Raw genomic sequence first — 14,068 nt, 5'->3', positions numbered from 1 at the left:
CAAAATAAACAAGTACAAAACCAGTGTTCACATGTCCAATACCTGCAATTGCAGGTTCCCCTGACTCACTCTTACAGTTAATGAATACAGTGTGAAGCGTCTTAAAACAGTTTGAGAAACGTATTTTATACGTATTTTTCTCAAGCCATTTTTGTGAATCGGGAGACACAGATTGGCTGAGTGTGTCAGCTGACAGCTCTCAGCCAACCAGCGGTGTCCTTGCCTTTGGCAGCCATAATCTTCTATTTTAAACTTTTCAGCAAACAAAAGGACAAGGGTCATTGGTAAACTCATCAGCTCCTTCTGCTTCCAGTATCATTTCTATGCGGATGACACGCAAATTTATCTGTCCTCCCCTGATTTCTCACCACCCCTCTTGACTCGTGTCTGACTGCCTCTCTGCTTTTTCCAACTGGATTGCGGCTTATTTCATTAAACTAAACCTGTCCAAAACAGAACTTCTGGTCTTCCCTTCCTCAAGTGTTGCTTCTCCCTTGTCTGTGTCCCTCCAAGTCAATGGCACTACCATCCGCTCTACCTCTAAGGCTCACCGCCAAGGTGTTCTCTTTGACTCCGACCTCTCCTTCACCCCTCATGTCCAATCATTCGCCAAATCCTGCCGCTTCCATCTCAAAAATATTGCGTGCATCTGACCATATTTAACGCCTGATACGGCAAAGGTGCTTGTTCATGCCGCTGTCCTCTCTCGCCTTCACTACTGTAATCTGCCTCTAAGTGGTCTTACGTGTTCCCAACTTGCCCCATTAAAGTCTATAATGAACGCAGCGGTGAGGCTCATCTTCCTGTCCGCCTGCACCTCCCATGCTTCTCCCCTTTAAGTCCCTACATTGGCTTCCCGTAAGATATAGCATTACATTTAAGATCCTGATAGTCTGCTCCAACCTACTTATCCTCACTAATACACAAATATGTCCTGTCTAGGCCCCTATGCTCTGCTGGAGACCTACGTCTAACCTCTGTTCGAACTCCTACCTCTGATGCTCGCCTTAAAGACTTCTCTAGGGCTGCACCGTTCCTATGGAACAATCCCTCTGTTCCTCTGTGTCCAACTTGTCTGGTTACAAATACGGGTTTGTTAGTCCATCTAGTGTACAGCGCTACGGAACTTGTTGGTGCTTTATTAATAATAATAATAATACGGCGGGGCCGGACCGCCGACGGGATCAGACATGCTCCGTCTGAGCTCCCGCTTTGGGGCCGGAAAATCGGGGCTAACTGGGGGCTCACCCCCCCACCCACCCGCTAAGCAGATCACAATGATCCCTGGATCGGGAGCTACGAGAGGATACCTTTTAGGTGTCAGCCCGGCACCCACAGTGGCGACGAAGGCCCAAGGCGGGTGGAAGCTTGAGCCGGGACGAGACGGCCGCTCTCCCGGGTCTCCTGCCGGTGTCTGGCGTCCCCCCCCCCCCCCTCTGGACCGGGGGGGTTATCCCGGTCTGCCCAAGCAACTACCGTCACTCCAAGCAGGGCCGCAAGCCAGCAATCTGCAACGGCACACTCTCCGGCGGCATCCCTCAAGATGGCTGCCGCACGCCTGCCACATGCGCGACCTACCAGTAAGATGGAGCCTGCTGCAGAGGCAGCCATCCAACGCCATCCGACTTCTACAGACACCTGCCCCAGAGAAGTGCCGGCCGACCACATTGAACAGACCAAAGGGATGCCTACAGCACAGATATTGGGCCGAAAAAGAAGAGCATCAGCATTCCACTGGGCCCACCTTAAACGCACTGCAATGGCTGCACCTCCATCCCAGATCCCCTTCTGAGGCACAAACAGCCTGCCAGCACAGGGTATGGACCTCACAAATCCACACTGGTCCCCTACTGCACAGCCCAACTCGAATATGCTCCACTCAGGACTTTGTCTGATTTCATCCACAGGACAAACCCAGTGACTATCCTAGCCCAACTTGCAATACTCATTTTTATGTTTGGATTTCATACTCAGCACTATATATGCCTATTTAACCCTGGTAAAATGTGGTTAGCATAGCAGAATTGGTGGTCTGGATTAAGCTTATGCAATATATACCTAGCTTGAGAGGAAAAGCTACTATTTCCAGCTGCTTAAACCCATACTATAATCATTTTAAACGACGCATATAACCTATGTTTTATTCCAGCACCACAAGTGTCAGTACAAGCATAGACTCACATTACTCAAACCTATTACTCTTTACTAAACTTGTATTGTAACTGTCAATCTGCACTGACACCATCACGTATTAGTACTAGCCTGTTTAGGTAGCTACCATGAATATATCTGTATTACTCTTGACCCATAAAATCTATAAAATGTGCAGTTATGTCAAATGTCACACATGTATAACACTGTTCTATTAAGCCTGCTAATGCTGTCGTGGCACTGCATGCATGTATGTTACTCCTTGCACAATAAAATAAAGAATTTAAAAATAAATAAAAATAATAATAATAATAATACAAATAATAAAGACCTGGCTCTGACACTTAAACCATTTATGAACAGTTTACCCCCATAGTCTAACTCCTAAAGGTGTGCCAGCAACATTCTGGCACCATAACTTCTTTCGATGAAGTAGTTATGGTGCCCAAACTGGTCCTTTAACCTGTATGTGTAAAATGCCTCTCAATAGTCCATAACTCAAAAGTAAAGTCCTAGTTTTTGTCTCCTGTCCCACCATCCCAGTTCTGTTTCCTGTTCTGCATCTGGGAAGAACTAGGAAATGTCTCAAGCATGCCCAGTGCAAGCACGTCAGTAGAAGAGCTCCCACTGGGCAAAGTGCTTCTATGTCATTGAGATTATAGGCAGGGTCGTTGCAACAGTGCTCAGCACATGGGTGACCTTGGGTGAGGCTGGCCAGAGAGGATAGCAGTCAGCCTGGCAAGCCCTCTTTGCTTTTATTGTGTCCCCAATCATGTCCCTGCCTCCCCAAGCCCTTGGGACCACTCTAGAATGCAGAGTTTATATCCAATGTTTGGATGTAGAGTGTTATCACAAAGGCCCCATACTATGTACTAGATCTGTAATAGATTGGATGGGTCTTGTAGTTCTTCCTCTGTATTTTGAATTACCACATTGCTCAACATTAGTATGCAACATACTAGTTATTAAGACAAGCCTATGTATTTCATTAACATTTATAGCACTCACCCAAACTTTGTTGTTTTATATTCCACTTTGAGGATAGGCTTACAAGGTTCTGGCTTTTTCCCATCCTTTATTTGTTTACCTGGAAAACAAAAAAGGCCATGAGTTCTACACATGACTACGTCAGCATAACGTCTGTGCACATATGGTGACGAATACACTTGAAGTGAAAGGCAGAGTATATTAAAAGGAGAAAAAAAAAATATTTTATTCACAGTTAAAACATGGTGAAGTGAAAACTGAACGTGAAATTTTAGGCCAAAAAAAATTGCCATGGAAAAATTATAACATTTGACTATATTTGCAACTTAGAAGATTTCAATGCCTCGCAATTACGGTAACTTTTTAGGAGAATGGACACCAAAGAATATGCATATTTAAAGAATATTAATGACAACATGCTATTACGAAAAATGGTGAGTGACAAGTTAACTTCCTATTTCATTTTTATAACAAAGATACTTCACTTGATTCTGCTTATATTTTGTAAAAATCATCGATAATTAGCCTCCCAGCCCAAAGTGACTTTAGAGGGACCCAGACCACTTCATCTCAATATATAATTGTAACCCTTTTTGTTAAAACACTTCCACTTTCCTGCAGAACTGCAATGTTTTAATGCGTTTAGTGGCTGCCACTGTAAAACCTGGCTATTTCAAGCCAGGTGATCTTATACTTTATGTTTTATTTCCTTTCAATTTATTTTTATTGAAAGCTTTTTTAGAAAGACGCAGCAATACAATATTTTGAAAAAAAATTCTAACCAAATAAAATGTGTTGTAAAGTAAAGGGGGATGATTTAAGGAGTATATGTTCAAACACGTTTTATTATTATGCTTTGTAGGTATTAAAGGTGAGCTAGAAAAGGAACAAATGATCAGCAGTTGAGTTTCAGTAAGACGTCATCGTGGAATCCAAGTGAACGTTTCTGCTGATTGTTCCATTCTTGAATACTGATCAATTATTGTGGTTTTACATTACTTCAGTGATCACATGAAAGACTGAGAAAAGAGAAAGACTGAGAAAAGAAAAAAACTGGAAAAGGCAAGTAAGAATTTTGTGGTAAAATTGGTTAAATATTTCCAGCTATGTATTTTATAACTGCTTGTAACAAACATCTTTTCTTCTGTTACTCACAGTGCTTTGGAATCATTACCTGCATAGCACGCAAATCCATGACTTACTTAAATCTTTAAAAAGTCAGTGATCTTACATCAAAGGCATTCATTTCACAGACAAATACACTGCCTGAAAACATAGGATATTTAATTAAATTTGACTCAATTTTCCTTTTAGTTTTTACTGTCCCTTAAAGTAAAATGTTTTTTCCCTTTAACATAACAATAAAATGTTTTTTTTCCTCACAATGGATGAATTTAGTGGCGAAAAGCTTTTAGAGGTACACAGTTTGTGCCAGTGGGTAATTGCCTCCCACTTCTATTTTAGGAACGCACATAGATTTCAAGAGCTCTCCTCAAGACTGTATACATTTTTTATTTATTTTTATAAATAAATAAAAAATTACCAGAACCTGCTGAATAGTAAACACCTATCTTTTTTTTCTAAAGCTGTATTCAACACCTAGCGGGTTTAAAAAATAAAATAAAAAAATGATGATAATCACTGCTATGCTTTATTCTATAAGAAACATAAAAGATTTGATTTGTGTATAAAGATATTAATTTTTTTTTTAAAAAAACACCACAGACTGGAGTTAAATTGGAAATTTCACATCCCAGAACTTTTAATATTATGTTTATGTATCACCTATATATAACAAATATGTGTTTGCGAGTACTAAAGAATAAAGTTAAATGTAAAACAGCTCAATAATTAGCTCTATCCCAGGACTAGAGGCACCTTCATCAGAGCTCGGTGTCAATCACTGTTATAAGCTTGGTCAGCTTAGCGAAAACAGAAAGCGGAAAAAGGATTGGGGCAGATTTACCAAAGTGTTCTGTTTTAAGTAGAATAGCAATAGAATATGCCTGTGAGGATTCTGTAGATTTAATGAATTCATTATTAAGCCTTAATGAGCAATTGTCACTTGGCAGTTCCTACTACTTGACATTTTTCTAAAAAAAAAAAGCTGTAATAAGAAGAAAAGGGATTTCAAGGATGGACACACCATCATGCCCTAATAACATTCAGATTGGGTCACCAAAAGACCTCCATGACTTCTAACAGAACACACATCCTTCCAATATTTGTCTGTTACGTTTTTATGGTTTGCTTAAAGTCTTGAGTTTCTGTGAAGAACACTTTCTTTTAATTCAAAGGGAGTCTTTGGTAAAACTTTGTATTGGGGGTCTTCAAGGAAATGCCATATGAATTATGTCAGCTGTCAAGATGTGACTCAGGGTCTTGCCTTTCTGCTAGTCTGTTAATAGAAATCCAATGTAATTTCTCAAATATACTGCCCTGTGTTCATTCAAAGGACTGGTTGATTCCTCGGGATACATTTATAAGGATGAATAGAGGACATAGAATCCTGGTTAGCTTTGGGAGATTGCTACACCTGTTGAACCACACGTGCTCTTTATCTTAAAATATAAACACAGCAAAAAAAAAAGAAAAAAGTAAATATTTGTATAATATATATATTATATTTCACAGATCAGGCTGCACTCACGGGCTTCATAAAAATCAAATACGTTTATTGGATTTACGTCTGTGTGTAGAGTTGCTGTTTGTAAATCATTTTAGCATTTTAACCCCTTAAGAACTGAGCCAAATGTACACGTTTTGATCAAAATAAAACGTAAACAAAACTTGAAATTTGACGATATGTCTGTTCAACCGTAATTCACCTCTTTCATATTAAGTGCACCCACACTTATTATATATCATTTTATTCAGGAGAAATAGAGCTTTCATTTAACATCAGATATTTAGCTATGAAACATAATTTAATATAAATAAAACGTAAAAAAAAATTAAGAAATTACGATTTTTTTTAGTTCTGCTTGACATGTCATAATACTAGACAGCCACTAGAGGTCACTTCCTGATTTTTGCTAGAGCGTCGCTGGACGTCCTCACGCTGTGTGAGGACCTCCAGCGTCGCTCATTTCCCCACAGGAAAGCATTGAAAATCTTTTTCAATGCTTTCCTATGGGGAGCGCTAATGTGCATGCGCGGCATTGCCGTGCATGCGCATTAGGTCTCCTCGGCCGGTGGGCGAGATCAGTCTCGCCCACCGGCCGACGGAATCAGTAGGAGGAGCGGCGCGAAGGAGGAGAAAACGATGAGTGACATCGTCGCTGCCTCAGGTAAGTGACTGAAGGGGTTTTCACCCCTTCAGTAGCCGGGGATTGGTGGGTGGGAGGGAGAGGGACCCTCCAGTGCCAGGAAAATGGATTGTTTTCCTGGCACTGGAGTTTCCCTTTAACTCATGGATGGCATGGTGTCTCAGGGCTCTTTTGATCACTGAAAACAATCTCGGACACCTGTGATAATTAGATTGCCAGGTGAGCCCAATTTACGGAAAATCTACTAAAGGAGGGTGTTCCACATTATTTAAGAGAAACTCCAGTGCCAGGAAAACAATCAATTTTCCTGGCACTGCAGGTCCCCTCTCCCTCCCACCTCCCAATCCCCGGTTGCTGAAGGGGTGAAAACCCCTTCAGTTACTTACCAGAGGCAGTGACATGTCCCACGTCGCTGCTTCTTCCTCCGCCGCCGCTCCTCCCAGTGATTACGTCGGCCGGTGGGCGAGACTGATCCCGCCCACCGGCCAGGGAGACCTAATGCATGCGCATTAGAGCTCCCCATAGGAAAGCATTGAAAATGCTTTTCTATGGGGAAATGAGCGACACTGGAGGTCCTCACACGTGAGGACGTCCAGCGATGCTCTAGCACAGGTTTTCTGTGCTATGATGCAGGAAGCGCCCTCTAGTGGCTTTCTAGTAGACAGTCACTAGAGGTGGAGTTATCCCTGCAAGGTAATTATTGCAGTTTAGAAAAAAAACTGCAATAATTACACTTGCAGGGCTAAGAGTAGTGGGAGATGGCACCCAGACCACTCCAATGGGCAGAAGTGGTCTGGGTGCCTGGAGTGTCCCTTTAAGCAGAGCACCATTTTCATGCAATATGGGGAAGAAAAAGGATCTCTTTGCTGCCGAAAAGAGTGAAATAGTTCAATGCCTTGGACTAGGTATGAAAAGATTAGATATATCACAAAAACTTAAGCGTGATCATCACACTATTAAGAGATATGTGGCTGATTCAGAGCACAGACGGGTTTGTGCAGATAAAGGCACATTGAGGAAGATTTCTGCCAGATCCATGCATCGGATCAAGAGAGCAGTTGCTAAAATACCATTACATAGCAGCAAACAGATATTTGAACCTGCTGGTGCCTCTGGAGTCCCACGGACATCAAGGTGTAGAGTCCTCCAGAGTCTTGCAACTGTGCATAAACCTTCTATTTGGCCACCACTAACCAATGCTCACACGTAGAAACGGCTGCATTGGGCAGAAAAATAGATGAAGACTAATTTTCAAACAGTCCTGTTCACTGATGTGTGCCGTGCAACCCTGGATGGTCCAGATGGATGGAGTAGTGGATGGTTGGTGGACGGCCATCCTGTTCCAACAAGGCTGCGACGTCAGCATGGTGGTGGAGTCATGTTTTGGGCCGGAATCATGGGAAGAGAGCTGGTCGGCCCCTTTAGGGTCCCTAAAAGTTTAAAGATGACCTTTGCAAAGTATGTGGAGTTTCTGACTGACCACAAGAACTATACTTTCCGTCATAAAATCATCTTCATGCATGACAATGCTCCATCTCAGGCTGCAAAGAATACCTCGGCATCAATGGCTGCTATGGGTATAAAAGGAGAGAAAGTCATGGTGTGGCCTTCATCCTCCCCTGACCTCAATCCTATTGAGAACCTTTGGAGCATCCTCAAGCAAAAGATCTATGAGGGTGGGAGGCAGTTCACATCCAAACCACAGCTCTGGGAGGCTATTCTGACATCTTGCAAACAAATTAAAGCAGAAACTGTCAAAAAACTCACATGCAAGGCATGTGAAGCTGCTATCAAATAAGGGGTCCTATGTTAAAATGTAACGTGACATGTTAAAATGTTTAAAAAGTTAGAATGTTGTTATAAGTTTGATTGAAATAGCTTTTGATTTATGTAACTATGCTGCAAACACAACAAATGACAATTTTCAGTTCTTTACAACCTATACAGTGTTTTGAAACTTACTGTGCGTAATAATTTGGAACAGTGCATTGAAAGTTTTTTGTTTAAAAAATACTGTTATCATTAGGAGGTTTGTTCAATAAAATTTGATTTGTACTCTTAATAGTTGATAACATGAGAATTATGCTGACTTATTTACATCAATTATTTAGGTAAATGAGAAAAATATAATTTGCATAATAATTTGGAACAGGGTGTATATACTTAGATCATATATATATGTTATAGATATGATCTAAGTATATATTTTATTTTACAGGGTTTTAAATCTTAATTTTACTTTTCTTCAGGCAGCAGGAGGACTACCTGTTATTCTAGGCACTTCCCCTGCTGGCACTGCTATGGACGGCTATTCCATCCATGTGATGTTGAGGTACTCGCAAGGACCTCACAATCACATGGCCCAGGAGGGCAGAATCGGCAGCAGGGGGACTCCCTCGGATGTCAGGTTAGTCCCCCATTGCGAGCCGGGTGCCCAAGGACGGCATAGCACGCCCGTTGTCCTTAAGGGGTTAATACAGGGGTGTGTTTGTAATCTTTACATCCAAACACACCACTGCACACAAATGCAGTGTTAGATTTTAAATGCAGATGTACATTTGGGTGTAGTATTGGTGTTTGTATATAATTTTGGAGTTGGCGTTCAGGGGTGTCTTTGTATGCCATCTTTGTGTTTGCAGGGGTGTGTTTGCATGCTGGAATGTCAGCAAATACATACATACACACACAGATCTATACACACCTTGACACAGAGATACACATATACACACGTCATTATTATTATTGCCATTTATATAGCGCCAACAGATTCCGTAGCAATTTACAATATTATGAGAGGGGAGATTTAACTATAAATAGGACAATTACAAGAAAACTTACAGGAACAATAGGTTGAAGAGGACCCTGCTCAAACAAGCTTACAGTCTATAGGAGGTGGGGTATAAAACACATTAGGACAGGAAATAGCAATCAAATAAAGGTAGGAGTGAAGCAGAGCTGGAGGAACGAGTAAAGTGCTGCCCTTTAGGAGAGAGCAAGAGACAGGTATGTGAGGTAAAGGTTACTCTGGGAGGCCATAAGCTTTCCTAAAGAGATGTGTTTTAAGGCCCTTCTTAAACGATTGAAGACTAGAGGAGAGTCTGATAGCAGTAGGCATGCTATTCCATAGGAAAGGAGCCGTCCGCAAGAAGTCTTGCAAGCATGAGTTGGCCGTACGGGTGCAAGCAGTGGACAGGAGAAGGTTACGGGCAGAGCGGAGAGGCCAAGAAGGGGCATACCTATGGATCTGTGAAGAGATATAAGAGGAGCTAGAATTGTTCAGTGCTTTATAGGTATGGGTTAGCACTTTGAATTGACTCCTATAAGATACAGGAAGCCAATGTAAGGACTGACAAAAGGGTGGGGTGAGAGAGGAACGACTAGAGAGGAAAATCAGTCTGGTGGCAGCATTTATTACAGACTGTAGCGGGGCAATACGGCTTTTGGGAAGACCAATTAGGAGAGAGTTACAATAATCCATGCAGGAAATTACTAGAGCATGGATAAGCTCCTTGGTAGCAGCTTGCGTAAAAAAGGGGGGGATGCGGGCTATGTTTTGAAGATGGAATCTACAGGATTTGGCAACACTGGATGTGAGGCTCAAAGGTGAGACCAGAATCAAGTATGTGTATGACTTATGTGGATACAACTAACTTGAAGGGAGAGTGAAAGGGGTGGGAGGGAGGGGGGGGGGGGAGGAGGTCAGTATTAGGAGGAGGAAAGACAAGGAGCTCAGTTTTAGAGAGATTGAGTTTCAGAAAGCTGGAGGACATCCAGTCAGAGATGGAAGAAAGGCAAGCAGTGACATGTTGCAGGACGGCAGGGGAGAGGTCAGGGTAGGAGAAATATATCTGGGTGTCATCAGAGTACAGGTGGTAATGGAGTTTGCCAAAAGAGGAAGTATAAAGAGAAAATAGAAAGGGACCAAGGACAGAGGCTTGGGGGACTCCAACCAAGACAGGACGAGGGGAGGAGGTATCATTAGAAAAGGAGACCCTGAATGAGCGTTGGGAGAGAAGAGGAAAACCACGAGAGGACAGAGTCACAGAGACCGAGTGATTGAAGAGTTTGAAGAAGGAGAGCATGATCAATGGTGTCAAAGGCTGCAGAGAGGTCAAGAAGAATTAGTATGGAGTAGTGACCTTTGGATTTAACAGTCATAATGTTTATATTTGCAGTCACCCTCCTGTTCGCTTACTTTTTTCTGCACGAGGGTGACTTGCTTTGAGTGCTGCTAGCCGAGACTGGAAGCAGCTCACTCCAAGCTGCTGCCTCTCTGCATCCAGCGCAGCTATCTCTATGTCTGGGAGGAAGTGACAGGCTGTCACATTCTCCCAGCATCCAATACTGTTCAACAATATCCATCAGGTGGCCCTAAGAACCCCAGTTTTGTTCTTGCGGAACCCTAGGGTTCAGTGGAACACCAATTGGGCAATGCTGCTCTACCCAACATAACAAGAGTGCAAACGATGTAGATGAGGGAAAGTGAAGTTTAAAGGACTACATTTAATCCTGCAAAATACATGGAAAAAAAAATGTTTATACACAATTTAGTTTAAGAAGAGGTTAGTGCTTTATGATTTTTATGTAGAGGGACACTCTAATCATCATCACTACAGCTCATCTAGACGGACATCATAATTACAAAAGCTGAAAAAAGACTTGCTTCCTTCAAGTTCAGCTGGTTTCTGCGGTTGATCTAAAAGAGTCACCATCCTCTGTATTTATTTACTTGTCTTTTTCAAACCGTAGTAAAGTGTTATATTGTCCAAGCACGAAGAAGGATTAGCCAAACACTCACTGCCTATCATTGTCATCCAAAGCTGTATGGACTCGGACCTAGAAATGTGAAAGTGTAGTTGCTGAAATATCAGTGAGGCTGGTTATTGGGGAATGCTATGGGTACTCTGGAGAGCCTGGCTTTTGGAATACATCTCACACAGTTTGACAAAAAATAAATAGATAAAAATAGGAAGAAATCAGGGTATGGCACCCACAGATATAAAGCACACTTATTTCCATGAGCTGTAGGCTCACAGTGCCATTTTAAGACTTTTATAATTAGAGCATCAGAACCGTACATTTAAAAAGGAATAAAAAATGTCTCTAAAGTTAAGACAAAACAAAGTTAGAGAAGCTGTTTCCGATCACATTATTTTCCTGTAGATTTTTTTGATTGTTCACTTATTAGCAGGTAAGGATTTCAAAAGCTTTAGAAATGACAAGTTAATGTGTTTCAAAATTGTTCCTCATCAATCTGCCAGAAGAATCTGTTTAGAAAAGAGTCATCTTTAAAAATCCAATAAGCAATTTTCCCTTCAGAGAGGTGACTAAAAACTGAACTCCAAGTAAGTTACATTTTTACTGAATAATACTTACATTTATTTTAACTTGGACTATTTTATTCGTCACAAAAAAAAAGTGACTTTGTAGTTAAGATAAAGGTGTCTGAAGAGGGTTGCAAACGCAACTCAATTATTCAGGAGACATCCTATCTGAAAATCTGTTAACTGGTCTTCAGAACTACAATACAATCATTTTCCCTACACATGCTTTACCATTATTTATATCTCTGTATATCACGATTGATTTTTATATACAGATATATTTTCTGGGCAGCTGGAATGCTTATGAATTTCAATGCTTTGGCATTCCAGCCAATATGGATTGTAGCACATACTTCTACCTAGTGTCTTTCTTTATTAGTGCACTACCTAGACATACAGTAGGTGTGAGTCTCCTACTGTCTAATATTGATGGGAGTGACACCTTTGTGCTGAAGGTGCTACTTATGACTGACATGTATTTCTGCCTCTCCCATTAGCAAGAACATCTGTGAGAAAAGTGGATCGCAAAAAACAAGCCCTTCCTAAACACTGACAAAACTGTCACAATGCTCTTTGGAACAGTACCTAAATTGCACAAATTACAAAATTCCCACCTACCCATCAAAACAAAATCAAATGGCACACTGACCGCAGTCCACTCTTTCAAATAGTTGGGTATGTTGTTAGACCTCAATCTATCTTTTGGCCTCCACATAGAAAAACTTGCATCTAAACTTTATCCAAAACTAGGTGGCCTGCACAGAAACAAATCCTGCCTAAGCCCTACAGTAAAGGAAAACATTGTACAGTAAATGCTGATGCCAATCATTGATTATGGGGATGTAGTATATGCACCTGCACCGCAAACCCACCTTAATAAACTACATTGTATAACTCGTTCTGCCGATTTGTGCTACAATGTAATTACAGGACCCACCATTGTGACATGTTAAAAGAACTAAAATGGCTGTCGCTGGAATCCAGATGCACTCTTCATCTTTCCAGCCTTGTGTAAGAGCTTTTATGGGAAGCTCCCTCCCTACCCGAGTAGAATGCTCTCCCCGGCTATTCCCACCTCCTATAACCTCCGATCCAGTACCAGTACTTTATTTAGTATGCCTTAATACTAAAAGAAAGCAGGCCGATTCTCCTTTTCCTACAGAGCACCACAATTATGGAACAACCTCCCGCACACTTTCAAATGTTCCCCAAGCCTAAAGTCTCTACATACCTCAAAACAGAATGCACTTGTCATGGTTGATTATATATTTCCTACCTGTTCTATTTAACATTTTGTATATATTGTGTATTAATTTTGTTTTTGTATTTTATTGTACCCTATTGTATCAATGCAATGTTTTGTGGACCCAGGACATACTTGAAAACAAGAGAAATCTCAATATATCTTTCCTGGTAAAATAGTTTATAAATAAAATAATGTGCATGACAACAGCAGAGAGATATAAGATGTCACAACCCCCAGCACAGTACCCAGTATATTAGTGAAAGGAAATAATATGGGAAGATTTCGAATCAGTCTTAATACATATATTCTATATCAATAATATAGACAAAACAAATAAAACTTGGCACTCACCCTGTCTCAATAATGTAGTTTTTGAATGCCTAGGTGCTATCCCACGTTGAAGGATATAAATGAAGAAATAAGGGAAGCACTCTCAGGTCTTAATAAAGGGTTACTTGTTATTTTATTCCCAAAAAAAAGGATTTACATTCTTTGATCGACGTTTCGACCCCACAGGGTCTTGAGGAAGACCCTGTGGGGTCGAAACGTCGATCAAAGAATGTAAATCCTTTTTTTTGGGAATAAAATAACAAGTAACCATTTATTAAGACCGGAGAGTGCTTCCCTTATTTCTTCATCTATGTCAATAATATATATATATATATATATATAAACACAACACGTAAGGAAGTTTAGTAAGCTGGGTCAACTTCACAGAGGTGGAAAGATCAAATATAAATCCTGGCTACTGAGTATGCCCATACCAGAGGCACTGGAAGTGCTAAGCAAAGGCTGACAGCAATAAGCAACCAGACTGTGCAGATACACCAAAGGCTAAGAGAAGAAAAGCCCTGTTTACCAAAGAACCATCCACATGGCTGCAGGGTAACCACATGTCAACCCAAAACCAATCCAGAGCAAAGACTGAACAAGCGGCGGCCTTGGGGCACACCAGCCTGGGGGGGGGGGGGATGCTAGATCGGAGTGACAGACAGGAGGTGGGCACTCTGTGTAGCATGGCCGAGCGGAGCAGTGCGCACCACGGTACAGTAACTTTTGTTTCTTGTACCCGACCAGATTGAAAGGAAGTG

At 41.4% G+C, this 14,068-nt stretch overlaps 1 protein-coding gene across 3 annotated transcripts in view; it reads right to left on the bottom strand.

Annotated features, from left to right (window-relative positions):
• Nucleotides 1-14,068, bottom strand: part of STXBP5 (syntaxin binding protein 5) — a 422,331-nt gene that overhangs the window by 112,868 nt on the left and 295,395 nt on the right. For all 3 annotated transcript variants that reach the window (XM_063443591.1, XM_063443592.1, XM_063443593.1), the window contains exon 9: nucleotides 3,160-3,238. In XM_063443591.1, coding sequence (XP_063299661.1) covers nucleotides 3,160-3,238 — 79 coding nt within the window. The remainder of the gene's footprint in view (nucleotides 1-3,159; nucleotides 3,239-14,068) is intronic.

This window comes from Pelobates fuscus, chromosome 2, assembly GCF_036172605.1.
Source record: "Pelobates fuscus isolate aPelFus1 chromosome 2, aPelFus1.pri, whole genome shotgun sequence".
In the NCBI taxonomy this organism is placed as follows: Eukaryota; Metazoa; Chordata; class Amphibia; order Anura; family Pelobatidae; genus Pelobates; species Pelobates fuscus.
Note: the sequence above shows the minus strand (reverse complement) of the source record. Positions and strands in the feature narration are given on the sequence as shown.